At 34.5% G+C, this 24963-nt stretch overlaps 3 protein-coding genes across 4 annotated transcripts; 2 read left to right on the top strand and 1 right to left on the bottom strand.

The window, feature by feature from the left end:
• Nucleotides 1-1397: 1397 nt before the first annotated feature.
• LOC123718162 lies at nucleotides 1398-11286 on the top strand. The gene is made up of 7 exons (XM_045674583.1): nucleotides 1398-1518; nucleotides 2985-3111; nucleotides 6331-6485; nucleotides 7099-7230; nucleotides 8220-8330; nucleotides 10093-10191; nucleotides 11161-11286. Exons 1-7 carry the CDS (start codon nucleotides 1432-1434, stop codon nucleotides 11284-11286), a joined length of 837 nt encoding a protein of 278 aa, XP_045530539.1. The 5' UTR covers nucleotides 1398-1431.
• Nucleotides 11287-12290: 1004 nt separating this feature from the next.
• On the bottom strand, nucleotides 12291-19193 carry LOC123718089 (zinc finger and BTB domain-containing protein 49-like). 2 transcript variants are annotated; one of them, XM_045674474.1, is made up of 6 exons: nucleotides 19073-19193; nucleotides 17384-17551; nucleotides 15748-15856; nucleotides 15136-15331; nucleotides 13766-13939; nucleotides 12291-12926 (listed from the first exon to the last, which is right to left on the bottom strand). In XM_045674474.1, exons 1-6 carry the CDS (start codon nucleotides 19118-19120, stop codon nucleotides 12611-12613), a joined length of 1011 nt encoding a protein of 336 aa, XP_045530430.1. In that variant the 5' UTR covers nucleotides 19121-19193; the 3' UTR covers nucleotides 12291-12610. The 2 variants fall into 2 exon arrangements, with proteins under 2 accessions (XP_045530430.1, XP_045530431.1); XM_045674475.1 differs by having other exon boundaries at nucleotides 18997-19126.
• Nucleotides 19194-19868: 675 nt separating this feature from the next.
• LOC123718180 (DNA/RNA-binding protein KIN17) lies at nucleotides 19869-24051 on the top strand. The gene is made up of 7 exons (XM_045674619.1): nucleotides 19869-20366; nucleotides 20447-20639; nucleotides 21751-21895; nucleotides 22353-22500; nucleotides 23076-23235; nucleotides 23751-23873; nucleotides 23959-24051. Exons 1-7 carry the CDS (start codon nucleotides 20059-20061, stop codon nucleotides 24031-24033), a joined length of 1152 nt encoding a protein of 383 aa, XP_045530575.1. The 5' UTR covers nucleotides 19869-20058; the 3' UTR covers nucleotides 24034-24051.
• The last annotated feature ends 912 nt before the right edge of the window (nucleotides 24052-24963 follow it).

Genomic DNA, 24963 nt, shown 5'->3' with positions numbered 1-24963 from the left:
CGCAAGTATTTATTTATAAATATTTATGTTTTATAAAACGCGTTAATTAATTTAAAAGCGATTTCAATGAGACTAAGAAGAGATCTATTTATTTAATTTATTCTATGGACAAGCACAAAAACATCACCGTGAATAAATGAGACTTTCCTGCAACTTTTTGATGATATTATTGACACGTGCGGTCCAGTACAGAGATTATCAATATTTAAGTTGAAACTGATAGGTAACCCCCGAGCGATGCTTTCTCAGCTTTATTGTCTTTTATTAAAATAACTTTTACAGATTTAAATAAAACACTTTTTCAACGGATTGAAGTTATGTATTATTATAAACTTATAATTATAGTCACCGTGACCACGCACGCTGTAAAGCACGCGAAACGTCGGAAAAAAAATACATAACTTCAATCCGTTGCAAAAGTGTTTTCTTTAAATTGTTAATATATGTAGGTACATTATTACTATTAGTGTGTATTATTACGTACATATCCTTCCGTATGGTCTGGTAAATCCAGTAAAACTAATGGTTTAAGACAATAAAATGAACAGCCTATAACTCCAACTGGGTGAATTTCAATGTACGAAACCTCATGCAAAAATCAACTGAATAACGAAACGAAACGAAAGCTCGTGGTAAGAATTTACATCTATTTATTTATATATTTTAAATTGTAGTTTAATTATGTCTCTGACATTTATTACATAGTGAGGAATATTATTTTTATTCAAAGAAATAAATAAATTACATCCAAGAGAATTAAAAATTGATAAATTGAATATTTAAACAAATTTAAAAATTTTGGTCCCTGTGGCAGCATTTTCTCGCTGCATTGCGATACTTACTTGTTAAGTGAAGAAAGCACCAGCTCTAGAGTGACCGGTTCTATGTACCAGCTTAAATCTTTAATTAGAACCTCACGGCCCAAGATTCTCTGCTGTAAAACGAACATAATTAAAGAAAAGTCAGAGTCAAAGTCAAAATCATTGATTCATTTAGGTAACACAATGTACACTTATGAACGCTAAAAAAGAAATGCATAATAAATGCTTCTAATTTTACATTTACTGTCAGTTCTCAAATCAAGGGCGTAGAACGGAAGAGAACTGGCAATAAACTCTCCGCCAACCTTTTAAATCGACAAGTTTCTCGTTTTACATAATGTTTGTAAGGAGCTGCAACCATTACACCATGTTCCACATGTTCATCTTAAGTAATTAAAAGTTAATAATAAGTTTAAAACAAATATTTGTCCTCTATCAGGAGTAGGCATGGTGAAATAGGAACACGCACTTTCTCGTTGGAACAACACGCAAATACGTAGACGAAATAGTCGTAACTAATATTCACGAATAACATACACGAATTCAAGTCCGACCAGTCACCACAAGTAGCGCTCCTGTGAAATGTCAAGTGAGTTTTGATGTTACAGAAATGTCGCTGAAGCTGCTGCAGCCTCAAAAACATCGACACCACACTGTCCGATTCTCCAGCGATGATTTACCAAGATATAAATCCCTGGTAAGAATAATTCTTCAATACCTTTGGTTGTAGGTATGCTATATTGCGGGCTACTGCTGAAGAATGCATGGATCTTTTCTGGCATTTTCTTAAGTTCTAATACCATTTTTACACATGTATATCCATTCCATAAGATATTGTTATGTGATTGCCCATATTTTAATATATGTGAAGTGAGAGCAATAATAATAAAAATATTACGTATAGATTTATTAGTAACATTCACATATACAGTATTAACAATTTTCTTAACCTAGTAATAATAATAATTGAAAATTAATACATAGGAAATTAAAACAAGTTTTAAAATTTTGGTCCCTATGGCAGTGTACCTTTAACGCTGGCAACACTTCTTCGCTGTAATGTCTTTTTCATTAAGGAAAGCACCAGCTCTGGGGTCACCTGTGTGATAACATTAATCTTTAATTATCTATTCACTTGAACCCCACGGGACAAGAGTCTCTCTTCCAAAGGGAAGAAAATCAAAGTTGGTGGAAAGACTCTTATATTTGAGTAGTTTATTATACAATAAAATAAACAATATATATGTAATGAATCTAATAATGATATTTATACTATGTGCATAGTAGTCTTGGTCTAGTGGCTTTGTAGGTTTGTTCCCCGGCTGTGGACCTATGGACATAAGGCATTCAACATTCTCTCGTACGGTGTGGGAAAACACGGTAAGGCCCAAAAGTGTTGACGGCCGATACAGAAAAAACAAATGAAATTCTAGAAATTTCAAGTTTATATCTCAATTTAATAAAGTTTATATATCTATAAATTTTATATCTCAATTTAGTAAAGTTTATATCTTAATTAATTAAAGTTTATAACTCAATTTAATAAAGTTTATTTCTCAATTTAATAAAGTTTATTTCTCAATTTAATAAAGTTTATATCTCAATTTAATAAAGTTTATATCTCAATAAAGTTTATAGCCCCATAAAGTTTATGTCTTAATAAAGTTTATATCTCAATAAAGTTTATTTCTCAATTTAATAAAGTTTATATCTCAATTTAATAAAGTTTATATCTCAATTTAATAAAGTTTATATCTCAATTTAATAAAGTTTATATCTCAATAAAGTTTATAGCCCAATTTAGTAAAGTTTATTTCTCAATTTATTAAAGTTTATATCTCAATTTAATAAAGTTTATATCTCAATTTAATAAAGTTTTTATCTCAATTTAATAAAGTTACATCTCAATAAAGTTTATAGCCCAATTTAGTAAAGTTTATTTCTCAATTTATTAAAGTTTATATCTCAATTTAATAAAGTTTATTTATCAATTTAATAAAGTCAGTAAGTGAATAAACCTGCACGTCTAGTCAAACATGATGCCCCTCGTAATTGCAACTCGTCTAAAACAACATTTGTGACGAAGATCTTAAAGGTGCCGCCTTTTGTTCTCAAGTTCTTAGTCTCAAACGTTAGACTTGAAATTATTTACACACGTTTCAGGAACACACAGAGCCATCGTTGGCCGAGTATGGATCACCGCAGTCTTTTTCTGGAGTCGACTCTGGGGCTCCCAGTCCAGACATTCCCTTCCAACCGGCCGCTGAGAGGTTTAGGATTAATGAACAACGTAAGTATGAGAATTGAACGCCAATTCATTACAAGTTCATATAACTTCGGTAAAAACATAGTGTAAATTCCGACTAGACCGACTAGCAAACAACTTTTCTTTTGATATATGTATCTTTATATTTTAGTTAAATACTATCTCGATTGATTTTTTTTCAATTTGTTGGAATTATTATAAATACTGTTACGAGCTAGGGGATCGGATAGAAAATGCCGTAGATTTATTCAAGGGTTTATTTCTTGAAAAATCAATGAGGAATTTATGGGCACAAATTAATTGCAGAGATGCACTTATAACACGCACAAAACCAGTCACTAATCACTTCACTTATGCACACTTCACACAGTACTTTATCACTTGTAATCACTTTATTCGCACTTTATCGCTTCGGTGTTTCACTCTTGTTATCGCATTCAAAACTAAGTGTCTAGTCGCGTTTCGGCTCGCTTATATATCCCTGGGAATAATTCTAAACAATATTAACTCCCTAGGCGGGCTTGCTACTGAGTAGCGATTGCACAATTCTAGAACGTCCGCACTCTTTGTCTCTTTCGCACGTTGCTCCGTCCTTCTCGTACGGCGTTATAGAGTGCTCAGTCTAGTTTCGAGAAAGTTCTGATTTTCTCTCTCTCTCTCTCTCTCTCGTATCATTTCTTCCTTGTCTCACACTTAAAAAGTTTGGTCTAGAATATTCCTTCATCAAAGGGGTATACCTAGGCCTGAAAACGCCTGAAAACTGCACCACTCTACTACACAATTTCTGAAACCGACTGAAAAAAGGTTTCAGCTTCCTGAAAACTAGGGTAACATTATGGAAATTACAATTTTCTAATATGTGATTGACCCTCTCCTGAAACGGTCAGAAATCATATTACAGCCTGCTGAAAAGTTCTCTAACTAGTGGAAAAATCTAGAAACATTGCAGTCGACCCGTCTTCGTAACAATACCATAGTAATAGAGAAAATAAAGGGTTTTGTAGGATAATCCTTTCTTTAAGACAGATATTATCATGATATTATTATTATGATACAATGATTACTTCTCCACATGGTATCTATGTACGTACTAGCTGATCTAACTGAAATTATCGTGTTTCATGCGTCCCTTACACTGTCTACATATGTTTTAATTTTAGTCCAATCTTTGTCTAAGTAATTGTACAACTTATATAGTTGTGCTGAGCCATCTTAGTTTAGTGGCTTCAGCGGGTGACTCTCATCCCTGAAGTCGTAGATTCGTATATACAACAATGGCCTTTCGGTCTATGTGCGCATTTAAAATCGGCTCGAACAGGAAGTAAAACTTCGTGAGGAAACTGGCTTTAGACTCAATTCGACAATGTAAGGTACATGAGGCTAATAGGCTGCCTATTAGATTGACAAATCATGAAACAGATATACAAATTTGTGATCTAAAAAGTTGTAGCGCCTACAGTTTCTGTATTTCTGGCAACGAAGTGTTAATAAATAATTCAACATCCTCCTGACCTCTATTAAGTTATTATTAAGTTTTAAGTTAATATATTTGATAAGTATTTGTTGTTATTTTATGGATACCCTTCACTCATTAGTTTACTTTACTTTTAAATGTCAGATAATTTTTCGTAGCGTACGTGATTGAGTAAAAAATAACGCCTGCCAAAAAAATGTGTTCAATGCAAACGTGACATTTGGTGCTTTATCCCGCTTGTTCTAGAAACTTTAGTCCGCAAATTTCTAAAAGATGTGCGTGCTCAAGTGCGACAGTGTACGAGGATCATGAATCGATCGTGAGCGGTTAATAATACATCGTTTATTTGCAGAGAAATTGTTTGCCTTTCAGATTGAGCTTGATTTAAAAATACCATTCTTTTTTTCTTGCAATAAAGATCACAAAAAGAGTGTGCCTATACATGAATTACAATCTAGCCTATACAATAATTATGGCTAATAAGTATGTTGACTTAATTTTCTAGAACACTATTGAATTAAACAGTCTTAGTGTTCTGTAATGTTTTGACACTATGTTCGTGTGTCGGAGAAACCGCACTATATATCAGGTCCTTACATATGAAATTGGCGTATTTCGTACTGGCCACTTTAATCACGATGTTCTCCTCTTTGGAAAGGAATTCCAAATTCAAATTTGTACAGCTATTTACTCATGTATTTGTGCTTCGATGACCGCCTTCTGTTTTATTCTGGTTGCGTCACTCATCCAGTTCAGTTCCGCCGTGGCACTAGTGCTGCGGAAACGACTCGAAGGGTGAATGATGTGTATGGCGGTCATGTTGCAAAAGAAAACACAGTTCGTTTTTGGTTCCAACGTTTTCGTTCTGGAAATTTCGACCTGCAGAACAAGGCCCGTGGAAGGCCTGAGACCCAAGTTGATAATGACATATTGAAGGCTATTGTGGAAGTGGATCGGACCGGCACAATAATGAAATGAAATAATGAAAAATGGATCCTTTACGATAATCGGAAGCGCTCAGCGCAATGGTTGGATCCTGGCCAGCCAGCCAAATCCTGCCCCAAGCGAAAATTAACCCCAAAAAAGTTACTTGTAAGCGTTTGGTGGACTAGTGCCGGTATTGTTCATTGCAGTTTTGTCAAATCTGGCCAGACTATTACGGCTGATGTCTATTATCAGTAATTGCAAACCATGATGGAAAAGCTAGCGGCTAAACAACCTAGGCTGCTCAATCGCTCCACGCCACTGCTACTTCACGAAACCGCTAGACCACACACTGCACAACAGACGGCTACCAAATTAGAAGAGCTTCAATTGGAATGTCTAAGACATCCTTCGTACTCCCCGGACCTTGCTTCAACAGATTACTATTTTTTTCGAAATTTGGACAACTTCTTGCAAGGGAAAAAATTTAACTCTGATGGGGCAGTCCAAATCGCCTTCACAGATTTTATTGATTCCCGTCCGACTGTTTTTTTTAGTAAAGGGATCAATGAACTACCTATGAGATGGCAAAAGTGCATAGAAAACAATGGTTCATACTTTGATTAATTAAATATATTATATTAAAAAATATGCGACTTTTTGTTCCTCCCATACAAAACGCCAATTTCATATGTAAGGACCTAATATATAAATAGGCATGCAAATGTCATAATAATGACAGTTATTTATTAGTCAAAACTTGTCTATTGTCGCACGCCTTTAAAAATTTAGTTTTTATATAATTGTCATATATGTTCAGCTCAGTAAAAGTAGTTTTTTTACAGGTATCAAATTACTAACTGCCATCAATCAAATTGTACAACAGAGGGCTGAACAGGAATCGAACCGACTAACCCTCTCTTCCCTTCTCGAAGAGTTGAGGAGGAAATTGAAGAGGAGAGTAGAAGACTGTCATTTAGACAAAAGGGATAATTTGAAAGTAATTTGATTAGATTAGTTGTTTTCAAGTATTTTTTTGAAGTGTAACTTCTTTATCGGCGTTGGAAAAAAATTACCGTCACATTGTTCGGTTACGCGTCATATTTTCCCGTTACGAGCAATCTTTTTCTTGTCCCTACCACGGTTGATTCGAGGAGATTCGAAGCCATTAAAAATATATAATAACGATAACAATGATAGTAATAATTCTATTGCAATTAATGTAATTCTGGAATAACCTTAGTAGTGATAAGGTAAAATGAAATAATTGTATTATTTGTATTCATGTCTATGATAATAAAAGCCTTTTGTTAAACTTGATCTAATTTAACTTTATTAAACCAATTTCTGTCATAAAGAAGTTTCAGTTCTTACGTGTACACTAGTACATGCACACATTTTGAATTTATATAAACTGTCTTGCACCTAGACCTTAATTTAAGACTTTATTAATTAATTAAAACTAATTTAATACAAAGTTATAAAATTAAACTAAACAAAACTGAAGTTTAGCATTTGTAACAGCAAATAATAATTAATATTTAAAATTCTGCTTAAACAAAATCAGAGTCTTCCTGTCTCGTGTTTGGTTTGTTTTATAATTGTTTTAATAGGCATTAAAGCAAGCGAACCAGCGACTGGAGAAGGAAAAGTTCAGCATTACAGTGGAGATAGAGCATCTCAAACGGCATCTAGAGAAGGAGGAAGCTCATCATGTTCAACACGCGAGGACAGCTGTTGCCCAGGTATCAGAGTTTTGATTTTCAGTCTCTACAGCTTGACAGCTAGTGGACTATGAACTGTCTAGCAATTTATATGTAATAAATGTCAGGTGTGTCTGTAAAGTATGTCTTGCATTAGATAACTAAATATATAATAGAGGCCTAATAACGTTACAAGCCTAACACATAAATAGTGTATTTATAATAATCATATTGTCCACTAGACCCGAGAGACGTTGTCCCGTCTTAACTATGAATATTGATTTCGAATTGTTATAATTAACTAAACAATATTCCTTGCTTGTTTTTCTGATGCGTATATAAATAGTTTTGTTGGTATTGCGACATATAACTGGCCTTATGAAAAACATGGATTTCCAAGATTAATGCCACAAACAATTAGCGACTGTAATTATTTTATATGTACTGTATCAATATAATAACTCTGACTCATTTTTCTTACATCCTCTTTGACAATTTGCAGCACGCACTCTGTCAATGTTATGCCAAACGCCATAAGATTACATCAAAAAAGTATGAATGTAATAAAAAACATTTTTTGCTGTCGTAACAAAAGTATTCATAAATTTTCTAATTTTCCGCGCAATTTTCTTAAGTTTTTCTTTTATAAGAACCTTCTCCTGACAATAACGAACACAACAAAAAAGGAATTAGCGAAATCGGTCCAGCCGTTGACACGTGATGCCGTGACCAAGGGAAATGGGGATTCATATATATATATATATATAGGATTATAACGAATCACGTCTACTCCGAACAATGATCTACTACTAAAATGACTACTGACGATATCTATTGAAAGTGTAGCACGACCAGTTGATTCAATATAATATATTGAGACAGATATCGATATTGGACCGGCATATTGACTGTCTGATATGTCTATGCGAGAGTAGGGACAAGTGTCCAAGACAATACTTCGAAAAAGCCTATTACTCAGGCTGTTAGGCTCGAGCCTCTGTCGAAGATTTATAATCTTAAATCTTTTTTAGGCAATCCAGAGTGTAACAAAATCACCAATGGAGCTTTTCACGTCGTGTTCTGTGTCTCAACTGCCCGATATTGTCTGTAGAAGTGTCGCGAAGAACGCGCCATCAAAAGTTGTGAGTACTTATGTGTGATCGAAACAAATTTGTCGTAAGCTTATAGGTACCGGCAAACTTCTTGAGCATTAAACAATGGCGTAGGGGAAAGTTTGCGTCAACTGATTTACCAATCACGCGATCGACACGTCACTCTCCCGCCCCCCCCCTTGCTGTGATACCTAAAAATTGCTCTGCGCAGACAAGGACATTTGTTCAAGATGTTTGCTGGTACTTGGTTAAATATAGACTATTTTACACGCATTTTAACCACAATTTAAACACCACCTGTATGCTGAAACGGAAAATATTCTTAACTGACTTACTGTCAATTACCGTTAACATCTCAAACCGAAGAGACAGGCAATCCTGGAGGCTACCATACCTTTTAGTGCCTCTCCATTACTGAAAGTTTGTATGAAGTCCCGAAGGCCTAAAGCTGTGTACATACCATCCCCCATTATTTTATCATCTCGCCATTGATATCGTTCTTCTCATTGTGACGTTGGGTGACATTGAAAATGTTATCTTACGCTAGGAGAAACACGGCGTTAAGTAGTATCAATACTTTTTCATATCAAAATTATAGTTTTTTTACACGTGACTCCTGTGGGTCCTTAATATAGGCTTTTAAACTGGCTACTCAATTTTCTCTTCTTCTTTTCCTGCCTCTCCATTACTGGAGGTCGGCCGTCAGTCTCTTGTGTGACTTGTCCTGTGCCAGATGCAGCAACTCTTCCAACACTCCCTAATGTTGCGAAGCCATGATATCTTCGTTATACCATCACGCCGTTCACCCTGGTTTTTACCGAGGGTACTCCACTTTTAACTAAATATCCATTTTGGTTTTCTTTTCTTTTCTCTTCAATTGACTTTTCGATCCAGCAGATATATCTATATTGCCTATTGTCAGTGACCAAAGGGTGAGAAAAGTATGAGGTACTGTACAATTGCAAGCAATATAAAATATAAAAGAGTTTCTATTCTGTAGAAGCCACCCTCCACTTCTGGCAACGTCATTTGTTCATTCATATTAGTCTGACAACGGTTTCTTTCACCCGAAACGAAGTCTGGCAAACGCAGGAGTCCTCTGGTATTGAGTCTCCATGGGCTATCACTTAACATCGGGAGAGCCTTCTGCCCGATTGTCCCGTTATAAAAAAAGTTATAATGCAGGACGAGGGCAAGCTCTCCTAATGTTAAGTGATACCCATGGAAACATACTGCCACGAGGCTGTAGACTTGGTACGTTCTTTGAAGGACGCTAAGTCGAATTGTATCGGAAATATTTCAGTGGCATTTTCTTTTGATCAGTAAAAATCGTCACGTTGCTGATACTAAGTTTAATTCTAATGATCTTCGAGATTTTCAGCGTACACAAATAAACGTTGTATATGTAATAATAATACCAGAATAATAAGTCCTATCTTAGGCGAGAGGGACTGGTCTGTAGTCCCCACGCAAGCCTAATGCGTATTGCATTCCATAGAACATAATGCATTCATCATCTATTCGCTAGCTTTTCGGTGAAGGAAACGTGACGAAAACTGCATACAATGAAATAAAAACAATTTTTTTGAGCTGACGGCCTCTTGGGTCGTGGGCCCGTGGCATTTTTCCAAGCCTCTGCCACTCTGTTACGCCACTAGTGGGCAGTTGATTCCATAAAGTGGTGAAATTGCCTTAAAAACCGCTGAGTTGTGTAACGTTATACGGGTTGAATTTCGTTTTATTCTCGACATCCAATCGAATTCCCGTTTAAAACTAAATTGTTGTGTTTTAGGCTGACTACAAACTAAATGCCGCGCGGCTGATGCGCGACATAGTTGATTTACGACAGCGTCTTGCGCAGGTTGAAGCTAAGCTATCCAATGAACTCAAGGTAATTATTCAAAGTGCTACATATATATCTTTGCTATATTAAGCAATACGCTGTGGTCCAATCACTGCTGGGCTAATGAACTTTTCTTTGAATGTTCGAATGCCATCACAGAAAAGCAGTTAGGAAACCAGTATTAGAGCAGTGTTTCTCAACGTGGGATCCAAGCCCCACAGGCGTTTGGATTATTAAAGGAATTCGAAAATGGTCTCGATGTTGAGAAAGTTTACTTACTGTAATTTGTTAACAATTTCCTAAAAGCAATGTAAGCAAACAAACAAGTAAACAATTACATTTTTTTAATGTTAAAATTATTACAAAGAGGCATAAGAATTTTACAAAAGCTAAGGTGGCACAAAAATCTGATTTTAACCCAAAATCGAAGACAGGCCTGACACAAAAGATTGATCTAGTTGTTTATTTAGAAAAAATTATTACAAAAAGTTTCAGTTATTGGTGGTAACTATCGAAGCAAGTTTTTTTTTTCAATGACCTCTTATAGAGTATAGGCCTCTTCCAACTGGCTCCACCTCGCTCATGAGCATTTCAAATCCCTGCCAAATTATTTAAGCTCATCTGCCAACCGTGAAAGAGCTTTATTTTCCCTGGTGGGCCTTTCCATCTTGTTATCATCCATCTGGCAATATTCACGCAAATATTGAAATTTCCAAAATAATTTCATGAAATGCAAAATGAAACAATAATTCATCTCTATAAACACACTTTATAAAGAAATAAACTTTTTTCAAAAACCTTTTATAAAGTATGATCCTCCTTCTAACTGGCTGCATCTCTCTCTATCCTGAGATTTTTTCTCCAAACGTTGACATTTCCAAAATAATATAAATGTATGAAGTAATACCTACATTAAAAAGGGACGACATGTGTCTGTGAAACTAATATTGACTTGCCTAGCATTTTTTTATTACACAAACAGTTTATAGATGTAAAAAAATATCAGTCTATTTCCAGCGTAAACGGCAGGTTGAGAACGACATTGTTCGACTAAGGAAGGAGCTGTCTGCGTCAAAAAGCAACATTGCGTCGTTACGGCTTTTGCCCGCGCCACAAAAGAAGCCATGCGCAAAATTCGCCTAAAGTTTTGAACGAAATATAACATTGTTACAAATATAACATGTTTACCAATAATATATTATTATTACTAAAATATTTTTAATTATAATACAGCGAAAATGTGTTTAAAATACAGTAATTTAAAACTGTTTTTATATAGATACTATTACTTATATTTTTTTCACCACAGAGAAAACAAAATTCATGATTTAAAAATAAAAAATGTCCAAAGAACGAAATTTGTTTATTGACACAAATTAATGTATTTAAGCGATTTTTCTACTCGTTCACTCAACACATACCTTTTGTCTAACTGTTATAATAAGAGACAGATGAGTTTTTAAAACTTTACAATAACTATGCTTAATTTGGGCCTTCCACATCAAGATTGATTTTATATGGGTGATTATCCCTATCGGAAAGAATTCTTCCGTAAATACATGGTCTCCGCATTAAGTAGATAGGAACATTAACTTCTCTTTGAGTCTTTATCCGTTTTTCTATAGATTGCTTAATGTCTGTTATGTATACGTTATTACCTATTCAAATCGTAGCGCTTACTGTTTTTCCTTTCTTAATCTCTCTTTTCTAACATCCACTTCCACTAAAATATTCGCTATTTCTTATTATTTCCACTCATATTCGATAGATACACAACATTAAAACATAAAACGTACACTATTGTGTCAGTTATTATCATTATTAAAATACATAACTTAATATGTTGATGAGGCGGAGAAATGAAAAACGATTATTCGGGAAGAATGTGTGAAGAATGTTGCGTGTGACGCTAGCCCGTCCCCCGCTCCCCGCAGATGTATCCCGCTATTTAAACACGAAACAAAAACAACATTTTATCGTGCACAGATACTACAATGGTATTTCTAATTTGTTATTATTTATTTAATAAAAATATTATTAATCTTCTACACTTTTATATTTAGCAATTGTCTCTTTTACCTGCTAAAAATAACTGAATGTCGTCCATTTTATATATGTTTGGTGTGTGTGTAAAATAAACAACATTATCAGTTAAATGGCTTTTATTTACTTACTAAAGGACCAAAACGGTTCCCGCCAAAAGGCTTAAAAACAATCTTTGCTTAGACAAAAGAAATATTTGAAACAATACAATGTGAGTAAATCGTTCTTTAGTTTTTATTTTCGTACTTGAAGTTTATAAATTAATCTCTACCTGCGCTCTAGAGATTAATTTTACAATTATATCATGTATCGATCAACGCTTTTAGAACGAATTTGCCGCCAAAATAAACAACAGAGTAACTACATTTTCACAAACTTCAACTTTTGACAATGTGTAAACGGATAATTCAACAGATAAAAAATATTATTTTCCGTGTGACAAATAATGCGATTGAAAACTTTGCTTGCCTTTAAAATATCGTAAACACACATCGCATTGATATATGGGTTGGCCCGTGTGCGTCCTCATATGACGATCGAGCATATCTCGTGATTTTAGGTCCTTCCCACAGATAGCGCATAGATAATCCGACTTCTTTTTATGCTCTCTCTGCATATGTGTTGCCAAATGCTGCGCGACTATATATTTTTTGGGGCATTCGGCGCAATAGTGTTGATTTAATTGTGGAAAATGACTGTCTGTTCTTCCTTGATTAATGTTTTTTGAACCCAAACATAATCTGAAATAATAATTTTATTGACAAAATTATTTATGACTGCCTTTTGTTTTTAAGGTTGTTGCTTAAGGCTCTATGGGTTGATATAATGATAAGGGTTCGATGCACGAATACTATTTTTCCAATCCGATGAATTTATTTCTACAGTAATGTAATCTCTCTCAAATTGAATACATGATAAACCAAATTCTTAATCATCTGATCCTCTCCGATGGAGAAATATGAAATGAGTAATATAAAATACAATATATATTATATATTTATGAGAAGTAATCTCATCTCTGAGGTCGTAGTTTCAATCGCCAGCTATGCTTGGACTTTATTTCTGTATGCATTTAACGTTTACTGGAACGGTGAAGGAAAAGATAGTGAGAAAACCGGTTTTGCTTTAGACCCAAAAAGTATCCATCCTCATTACACCACTACTTACCTTGATTAATAAACAATGATAAAATACACAGTACAGAAATGTGTAGCCCAGATCTAAAAATATTTTAGTGCCACAGTTATTTTTATGATTGACCATAAATTATAGATTTGGATGTTATTTGTTACATTACATCCATCTAACATTATTTATAACGTATTGTGTAACTGTTAATAGTAAAAATAGATTAATTATAGGTATATATTTATATTTGTGTAAATATTTTAAAATTTTTAGCAGAAATAAAGAATCTATAACCATAAAAGGCGTTTGTCAATTGTTATTTTTATAACTAAAGATTTAATTGTCTGTGGTTTACACGAGTACTACACAATAACGGATATAATCTATGGCTAGCAAAAATTTCGGTAAAGTGATCATTGAGTTGATCTTTTATCGAATACAGACATTTTACCTGCTTTTTCGTTTCATTTCGTTCCTTGTGTGAGTTTCCAAATGTTCGCGTAGTTTATTAGCCGGCAATATAATATTACACTTTCTGCATATTGTATTACGCGGTGCCGATTTCTTTTTACAACGCGAGCATATGAAAATCTTCGATGTTTTCGTTGGTAGCAACATCGGGTACCTTTAACATTCATTTATTAGCTTTGCCCCGCTCTATCATTAATGGTGAAAAATGAACCTTCTTCGATGAATGGTCTACACAAAACGAGATTTAAAAAAAAACCAATTTCTTCACTAAGAGAGTACGTAATTCAAGTTTTATATGATCAGTGTTAGCGACTTCAGCGTGCGACTCTCATCCTTGAGGCTGTAGGATCGATCCCCGGCTGTCCACCACTTACCTGTCTATGCGCGCATTTAACATTCGCCGAACGGTGAAGGCCAACATCGCAAGGAAACCTCAGTCAGGCACAGGAGGCTGATCACCTACTTGCCTATTAGTGGCAAATCGTGAAACAGATACAGAAATCTGAGGCCCAGACTTAAAAAGGTTGTATCTCTGGTTACATACAATATACGAATATAATAATTATTCTGCTCATATACAACTGCGATTCCATGTAACCTGGTTCAGATTAAAAGACTGACCAATATGACGCCAAAATCGATAAAACAGATCTGGTAACAATTACCAGCTCCAGCCAGCTCATTAAACCTGTGTCAACAGCAGTAAGCTAAGTAAAAGATAACATTTTCCATGTAATCCAATAATCTGTGCAATTATGTGGAACAGAACGATATCTATGCAGAGACCACATTCTTTGGGGACTGCTATGGGACGTGGTAGAATATCTTTTAGAAGCATTTGAGAGGTGTTTCTATCGTAGCCTGCTTCGTCTAGGCTGGATCGATAAGGTTTCTTGATGAGAAAGTTCTTAATCGAGTTGTAATGTCTAAAAAACTTATGCCGATGTTTAAATAGGGGAAAGTTGCGTACCTGAGCCACGTGTTGCGCCATGAGCGCTACCACCAAAAATTAATTATAATGGGTAAATTCCAGGGTGAACACCGTGTTGGTAGAAGGAAAAACTCCTGACTTTGCATCGTCAGGGAGTGAACGGGTACTGCAACTGTGGAAGAGTTGTGCTGGCACAGGACAAGACACACTTCACGCGACCGGCTCCAGTAATGGAGAGGGACCAAAAGAAGAAGAGATATCCCATCAAGCCTAAATTAAGGACCCACAGGAGTCATGTGTAGAATTGTTTTTATTTCAATGTGACTCAATAAAGTCTTAAATTGCAATGATGTGGAGAACGATATCTATGGCGAGACAGGTCGTTTAAACCTTCGGGACAAGGTTCACTCCATACAAACCTTTGCTTACACATAGAGCAAGCCACATTTGTCCTTTTGAGTTGAACATTCGTGTTTAAAGAGGACTTCTTTGAACTGGCCTGTTTCACGTACGCCTTCGAATCATTTTTCAGATATTCCGAAATTGACGATTTCTTGCATTTGATTTTTGCCTTCTGACTTCCTTTACCACTTTTTTGTGATAAATGAGTGGAATCTAAAAAAAATGCCTACTTGTATTGAGAAATTCGACTATATGCAACCAGCTGTCCACTGAAGTATTTGTGCACCCATTTGGCTAAGGGTCCTTCAAGAGCGTACCAAGTCTTCAAAGGCCGGCACTTGCGAGCCTTCTGGCAATATCCATGGGCGGCGGTAGCACTCAACATCAGGTGAGCCTCCTGCCCGTTTTCCTCCTATTACATAAAAAAGTATATAATATTTGGATATAAGGTTTATATGAATTTACTTGGTTATATCTCAAGAGTGTCGGAAGAGGTCAAGCCTTGAAGCTGTCATTAAGGACGCTACCTTATCCCTTATACGAGAAATGGTCTTTTAAAGTATATATATATCAACAAATAATAAACTGTATAAATATATATATAGTTATATATCTTTAAAAATATTCACATTCACTGGAAGCCCTTGCAAAAGCAGCTAAAACCAAGCTTCGAAATCTATTTATATTCCGAAGTTGTCTGATACAATTCTCACAGACCGAGCAATCTGGGGGTGACACCTAGAAAATACAGATATTAATTATACCCTTCATTTATTGAGGTAATCTGTAAGGCAATACAATAATAACAAAGGTGGAACATGAAAGGTTGATTGAGAAAAATATTTGGCGCGAAATAGACTGCTGTTTGTCAAAATCAAATACATTTTTGACTCATAAAATACAGTCTCTTTTCTTACCCTAAAACATGTTTCGGAGTTTCCGTTCGGAAACGTTATGCAAAAAGTCGGTCGTCTGTAAAGTCGGTTTACTGACGATAGTTGAACGTGACAACGTCATAAGAAAATACTGATGGAATGGTTGCTTTTTCAAAAGAATATTTCAATTTTATTTGTTTGATAGAGATTTTGTATGGACATAGAGAAGTAGGTAAATGGATTTGACACAATTGAATTGATTAAGTTACATTTATTTGTACGCATAAATACCATTTGGTCATTTTTTTTACAATGTTCATAGTTTTTACAAATTTGAATGTGCGTTGAGCAATTGTTTTACAACTTTTAAACATGTATGTTATTTAATTTCTTACAATTTATGTTATTCTGTTGAGAATAGGACGATGATGGGTAAAGTAGATGAAAGCAATGAAAGGGAGTGTTCCGATTGTAATGTGTCTTGAAAAATTTAACGCCTCAGAACGAGGTATCGCCGCGTGAGTCATGTTTTTTCGTGCGTGCAGTCGGCTCCATCGAATTATAAGACGTTGTCACGTCAAAAACACGTAACAGAATTGTTTCAAAGTTGACTATTATGTTATATTTTATGGTTAATAATCACTATTACCGTTCTATATTATAATTCCCAATTTATTACTCATATGTCGTATCATTATTATAAACGCAAATGATAAAATTTTGAACAACAAAATGGCCAAATTACGCGCGCATTTGTGTCTGAATTAACGCGGGAAACATGTAGTTGCTACAGAACATATGTCAAGTTTTATTATCTGTTGAGAAAATAACACCTTCTTCAATTGACTTAAGGTTAAAGATATCTCTAGTAACATTATTAAATGCTTATTATTATTTCAAACGTAATTAATATACGACATTGCTTTTAATACGTTCTATGAAAGATACAAATTTGCGACACGGGTGATACACACACCTTAACCAAAAATATATTATTGAAGTGAAACTTCTTTATCGACGTTGGAAAAAAATTACCGTCACATTATTCGGTTACGTACATTAATAATAAAAATATATAATAACGATAACAATGATAGTAATAATTATATTACAATTAATGAAATTATGTAAAAATCTTAGTAATAATAAGGTAAAATTAAATAATTGTATTCATGTCTATGATAATAAAAGCATTTTGTTAAACTTTATCTAATTTTCTTTATTTAACCAATTTTTGTAACGTTGCAAAAAGTAAGTAAGTAGTAAGTAAAGTCGCCGTGCAAACTCCGCCGCCATGTTGTTTTTAACAAAAGTTGTCTTGGCCCTATATACAATAATTTATTTTACAGATTTTTTTAAATAATCGATATATTTTATTTAGTATACTCACTCTTATTCCAAAGCTACTAAACAACATTTGATCGTATCTCTCTTCTACTCCTTCCCACATATAAGAGGTGCAAAAGCATCGAAGATTATTTTCGCTTCCACACAACCTGCAACATCTGTTTAAGACGCCATCACCCGACGCGTGCGCAACCGCTAAACGTATTGAACTCTGCGAAAACCCACAAATGTGAATAATGAAATGTTTTAATTGGAAAAGCAGTGTGCAGGCCTAGTGGCTTCAGCCAGCGACTCTCATCCGTCGTAGGTTCGATCCCGAAATTTCTATGTGCGCATTTAACATTTGCTCGAACGGTAAAGGAAATATCGTGAGGAAACCGAAGGAAGCCTTTCTTAGACCCAAAAAGTCGTGCGGCAAGCACAGAAGGCTGATCACCTACTTGCCTATTCGATTAACTAATGATCATGAAACAGGTACAGAAAACTGGGGCCCAGACCGAAAATAGTTGTTTGCCATTGATTTGTTTTAATTAGAAAAGCAAATAAAAGTAATTTAATGATTATATATAATGAAAACAAAACAAAAAGTCCAATATTTGAGTCAAAATATATACGGAAACGTCGTGTCTGAAGCTGGAGAGGACATCACTTCACACCTTGCTAATTCCAGCTACCTTTGCACAACGTGGGCCTGAATTGCACGGAATTGACTCAAGGTTAAAAGAGTCAGATCCAACGTCAAATCCCTGCCGCTATATGGGTATGAAATGTGAAAGATCACCAACCACCAAGATATCTTGCCCCGGCCTCAAGCCTGCGTCAACCACTGCTATCGCCGCATTCAGGGAATCTACTGGCCCGAGAAGATGTCTAACGAGTAACTTGGGAACTTTGTCCAGAAATCCCGATTAGCCATCAGATCAAGTGGGAAAAGATAGGCTGAAGAGATTCCAATCACATCCCCAAGCAGATCGATTGGAACCCGCAAGGTAAGCGGAAACGTGGCCATCCCAAGGATGCCGTCGTACAGTCGCAGATGAGGCAAAGGGAGCCGGAAAGACTTGAAGCGAGCTGAAATGTGGGGGTCAAGATCGAACGTGAAGGAGACTCTCTGACTGCGGACGCTCTCTGCCCCATCAAGGGTTATTATATATTATATATATAGTTAAAATATATGGCGAATAGTCGATATGGAATGTAAATTACGTGCGTAATTGACACAGGACAAACGAGCCTATGGGACGCCCAAAAAGGGCAGTCATCGCAGCCCGTGGACAGCTATTTTAGTGGATGCGTTGCCGGCCTTTGACAGAGGAGTTTACATTGCACAATTGAAGGTCTCTCAGGAATGTTGAGTCGATTACACAGCTAGTTTGCAAAAGAGTTTTTTTTTACATGTTGCAGGAGGCAGGAGGCTCATCTGATGTTAAGTGATAACGCCGCCCATGGACATCCGCATTGCCAAAAGGTCGTAAGCGCCTTTTAAAAATTGTGAAGTGGATTGTGGAAGACTGCAAGGTGATGCTGCATCAAACTACCAATTCCTCGATGACGACAAATTGCTCGTACACAACATATTAAAAATAATAGTTTATGAGTATGTATTCCTATAAAAGGGTAAGCTTTGTAAGATCTATCATATCGAAACACACAAACCATGATAATTTTTTTCGGTTTTTTTTTTATAATAATATTTATAAAATACTTCTTGAATACTAAATCACATTCTTACTTTACTAAATATTTTTAGAAGTCTTTCTTGTGGCCATATGTAATCCATCTTTTCGTTTAGGCTATTATAAACATTTTCAAAATAATTTTATGGTAGGATAAATATTGTGCTTTCGAGAGAATAGAAATGACATTAATGTTTTGACAGCTGATGCTGTAGTACTTTCCTTTACTGAAGACTAAAAAGTTTTATCTTTGGAGCAGTGTTTCTCACTTTGATTGTTCAAACTCAATTACTTGACTTGACTTGGTATTGCCCCCCTAATTGACTCAATTAGGGGGGCAATATTACGCTGAAATTCAACCCAGGATCCCCAGTAAACCATGGTTCTATGAGTTCTATCATCTTGTTTTAATATATAAAACAAAGTCAGGTTTGTCCGAACACTTATAAATCGAGAATGGCTGTACGTTTTTTATGGTTTAAAATCCAATACAATATGGTATGGGTTTCGTAACCTTTACAAAAAGTTTATCCCCTCAAATTAAAGAACGTAGGTATTTAAATAAAAGTTTCGAATTGATAAGGTATATCCACAATATTCGGATATTGATACATATGTTTATTGTCAAATATTTACGCGTGGGTTCTGCAATGTATCTTGTGTAAACTAAGAAAAAGTATCAAGCTACTTAAGTATGTAATGGCAAATTAACTCTGGTAGGTGCGTGTTTTAAAAGGTCGATTAGATTTTTGTATTTCTTTAATATACCTGTGGGTTTTATTCAATGTAGTTACATGACAGCTGACAGATGCGTTTCGACATTGAGATATTGACAAATAGCCTATAGCAGTCGATCTTTAATAATAAGTGTTTGTGTATTCTGATTGCTTTCTTTTTTCTAAATGTTGATTATTTTTATACATTGTTATGTTAATTACAATAAAATAAGGTATAACTACTCTACCTTTAAGCCACTATACTAAAGAAATATCTACGGAAAGAACTACGTTTTTGTTATACATCAAAACATTCATCTTATACAATGGGTGGAAAAGCAGAAAAGGGTACTCCTAAATATATAGCAAACAAAATTAAGGCAAAAGGCTTGCAGAAACTTCGTTGGTATTGTCAAATGTGCCAAAAACAATGTCGTGATGAAAATGGTTTCAAGTGCCATACAATGTCTGAGTCACATCAAAGACAGCTTCTGCTATTTGCAGATAATTCATCCAAGTACATAGATGACTTTTCAAAGGAGTTTGCTGATGGGTACCTTGAATTATTAAGTCGACAGTTTGGTACCAAACGCGTGAATGCCAATAAGGTGTATCAAGATTATATATCCAATCGGTAAGCTTATTTACTACTTTTTAAAAACCATATAGTCCAATAAACAAGACATATATTAAAAAAACCATTTGAAATTCCAGAGATCACCTGCATATGAATGCTACTCAGTGGGAGACCTTAACTGAATTTGTGAAGTGGCTGGGTCGTGAGGGTAAATGTGTTGTTGATGAAACGGAGAAGGGATGGTTCGTGGCATATATAGACAGGGATCCAGCAACTATTGCCGCACTAGAGGCAAAGGCTAAGAAAGAGAAAATGGATAAGGATGATCAGGTAAAATCAACTATAACCAACATTATGTTACATTTATTGTTGTAGTTGTGACCTGGGGGACAACTGAGGTTCTTTATAAACAATATTATTAATAAAAAATAGTAGGAACTACTTAGTAACTCAACACAACAGTATTGTATCAGTAGACAGTGAAAAAAATTCATATTGCCTTAGACACTTATAATGTATTTTAAGATGGTTGTACTTTGTTCTATATGGTAGCATAATTAGAAGACTCTATGGAGTTTGAACATTATGTGATACACACACACATTATTTAATATAATATGTGATGTTCACATATTATATTAAATAAGACCAATTTGGTATTCATTGAAATTTCTAGTCTTCTAACAATGGCCTGAAACAATAGTTTTGTAGTTTTATAATAAACAAATAATCACAATTAGAGTAGATAGTAGTTAATTAAGTTTTGTAGAGATCTCTAATAGTTATAATATATATGTTGCAGTAATGTAGTTAAATCAGAGTTAATTGAATCTCTAGACAGTTAATTAAATATTAACATTCAATCAAGTCACTAGCATTTTGATTTAAATAAAGCAGAGTGGAAAGTTTTTAACTATCAGTCTGACCAAAAGCAAGTGTGTTTATAAACAATGTAAAACAAGACTCCACCATGATTATTTCATTTGTTATAGTTATATCGATGTGATTGTGAAGAACTTGCTTATTCCGTGTTTTGCTTTATTGTAAATGGTTAGGTTAGGTTAGTCTTGTTGCCTAGGAATGTTTAGGAAAGTCGTTAAACGTCTCGTTCACTCACTTGTCTGACGGAACTTTAGCGACTTGATTAAATATTGTTTATTAACTCTCTGATTTAACGACTTTCCTACATATACACACTTATCATATAGATTTTTATAGATGCAAGAATTTTAAAATTGGTCCATAGTTCATGCATAGACAATTTGTGGATATGTATGTGTAAAAAAGTAAATAATGATTGGGGGTAAGAACGGGTGTCCCCCTCCCCCTATACTGCTTACATACTAGAACACCCCCTTTCTCCATTACAAAACCTTAAAATAATGTTTATCTTTGTGTTGGCAATAAAAACAAATATTACACGTAAATTAAATAATTTTAGGAAAGAATGTTGGAGTTTATACAAAAGCAAGTAGAGAAGGGAAAGAAAGACAAAGTTGACGAAGAGCCTAAATACACAGAATTCAAGAGAGAAAGCAGTCAAGAGAAATTAACTCTTAATCTTAATTTAAAGAGGAAAACAGACGGTGAGTTATAGCTTTTTTTATATTTAACTATTAATAATAATAATATAGCCTTATATTCTGAAACTCTGTCATCTTTACTACAGTATATCTCAGTTTGGTGTGCTTCATGGCAAAGGCCGCCTCTAACCCTTTTCACTGTTCTCTATCCTTTGCTACTCTTCTCCAGTTGTTGCCTAGATGATTCAGGAGTTATTATTGTGATATATATTGTGTTTTTTGTCAGAGGGTTGTGGTCTGATAGTTCCGCGGTGACGAACCGTGGAGGGAAGGCTTGTTCACCAAGGACAGGTTTTATTATAAAATTTATCTAACCTTCATGGTTAAAGTTTGTATATGCATTTTAAAATTAAAGTTTGATTGTCGCTGAATGATGATGAGCACTCAAAGGTTATGAATAATGTAATACATACATGTTTATATTTAAAATATTCATATTATGATAATGAATTTCATACAGAAAAGAAGGTTGACTTGCCAAAAGCAACATTATTTACAAAGACAAAGGAACCGAGTAAAGAATCGTCGAAGAAACAAAAAATGTATTCAAAATCAGCCCTAGATGAGATTATGGAAATGCAGGAAAAGCAAAAAGAACGAGCTAATAGGTAATTTCTGTGACATGTGTTGGGTTTAATTATGGTAATAAAAGAGGCAGGGGATAAATGTATATCATAATAATATTTCTGTAAGATACTTATCCTAGTACATGGCATTGTTAAGTACTATTAAATCTATTAATTAAACTGTGAGCTGGTTAATTTATGTTTTACAGCTTGTCCTTGTACAAAGGCCTCCTCGAAGAGCTTCCTCTTTCCTCAGTGTCTAGCCTTACGTAGCCCACATAGGCCCAGCTCCTTTACTTATCATCTTCCCATATGTTTGTCTACCTTGTTTTATATTTTTCATAGTGTGAGAGCCATTCCATCGCTTATTTTGTCCATTTTTATTTGTCTTCTCTTATAATGCATCCTGGCAAGGAGCAGCATGCTACGACCAAATTAATACAGGAACCACAGAGCACAACTAATGGTTGATATATTAGTTAAAACTATATTTTCTATATCCAAAGTTTAGAAAATATGACGAAATCCTCAAAACTATACTTTTTGGTCCTTCCAGCCCGATTTTTGTTACCTAAACTTAATTTGTTCAATAACTATATTTTTAATGGATTTTTCAGAAAAGATTACTGGCTAACCGAGGGTATTATAGTGAAAATTGTAACCAAATCCCTTGGTGATAAATTTTACAAAAGAAAAGCGACTGTAGAAAATGTTTTTGACAAATATGGAGCTCAAGTTAAATTAATTGATGAAAATGTCAAATTAAAGTTGGATCAGGTATGCTAGTTTTCTTACTGTAACTGTTTTTTTGCATATCTGGAGATTGAATCCATGACTTCAGAGTTTAGTCTCCCCTAACATTGGCTATTGAACTATGGAAAATACATATTTATATTTTTTAAAATTATATATAACTTAGTAAAGTTCATAATAATCCACCCTAAAAAGCAGTAGAGAAGTTTATAAATAAATAAATAATATGAAAAATATCCTAACGAGTACATTAACTTTGTTATATTTAATATCAGTAACCGACATCTTGCAAGACCTCCAAATTCTTCAATTTGTCTCTCATCTTCGCTACTATCATCCAATCTTTCTCTTGTACCTCTTCTTCCCACTTGTCCATTTAGTAAGGGCTTTTTTGACCCATCATGATATACCGATAACTATCTAACTGTCTAGTACTGAATGTCAAACTTCATTTGACATTCAGTACCATGACATTGACGTTTCGTAACCGTACAATGTTGCCTGTATGAAAAAATATTTTATATTTAGTTTTTTTTTAGAATCACGTGGAGACCGTGATACCGAGCGCCAATCGTCCCATACGATTTGTGAACGGGGCTTATCGTGGTCTACGTGGTGTTTTACGAGATATAGATACTGATAATTATTGCTGTACTGTGGAGGTATGTAGGACTTAGGTCCAGGGGAAAATGTCGGATTAGATTTTAAGAAATATGCTTCAATATTTTAACTTTTTTTTCTTTACAGGTATCAGTGGGTCCGCTTACGGGGAGAATAGTGAAGAATGTACAATACGAAGATATTAGCAAATTGGCGACGTAATAAAAATAATATATTTTTCGTATTTGTTTTATTTTTTTGTTAAAATAAAATTTAAATAATCCAGTGCTGTACAACCCTTTATTTTATAGATATAGATTGGGATATTATATATTTTTTTCTTAAAAATAATTAAATAATAATAGATAAAGAGGCGATTAGCTAATATTTGGGCTCCGCAAGCCGGTTTCCTCACAATGTTTTGCGTTATCGTTCCAGCGAATGTAAAACGTAACACTAATCCAAAACTGCTCACCACAAACTCAAACTCAAAATATCTTTATTCAAGTACACTTATGAACGTCAAAAAGAAGTGAAATTAATTGTAAATTTACATTCGCAAGTCAAAGGCGTAGAGCGGGTAAGAAGAACTGGCAAGAAACTCTCCGCCAATCTTTTTAATCGCCAAGTTTTGTGTCATAGAAATAGTTTGAACTGACGAATTTGACGAACACTTAAATGATTAAGGATTATTAAAGTATTCGTCAAATTTATAAAAAGCTAATTGATTAATTTACGTTTTACGAGGGTTGTGCAGATCAGTGATAATTCTTTAATTTGCAAAAACGAATACAATTTCGATACAAAGTTTATCATAGTGCAACATATGAGAATTACTATCTAGAATCGTTTCTGGGATGTATTATTATAAACCCAAAGTCAAAAGTTTCTCATTCATATAGTAGTATGTAGTCATTTATTCATATAGCTAAACAAGAAATTAATTGTAAATTTACATTCGCAAGTCAAAGGCGTAGAGCGGATAAGAAGAACTGGCAAGAAACTCTCCGCCACTCTTTTTAATCGCAAAGTATTGAGTCATACAAATTGTTTGAACTGGAGCAATTCAATCCCAAGGATTAGGATCATTTAAGTACTCGTCAAATTTATAAAAAGCTGAAAAAAACGTAAATTAATCAATAAAATTAATTT

Source organism: Pieris brassicae, chromosome 14, assembly GCF_905147105.1.
Source record: "Pieris brassicae chromosome 14, ilPieBrab1.1, whole genome shotgun sequence".
Classification (NCBI taxonomy): domain Eukaryota; kingdom Metazoa; phylum Arthropoda; class Insecta; order Lepidoptera; family Pieridae; genus Pieris; species Pieris brassicae.
Note: the sequence above shows the minus strand (reverse complement) of the source record. Positions and strands in the feature narration are given on the sequence as shown.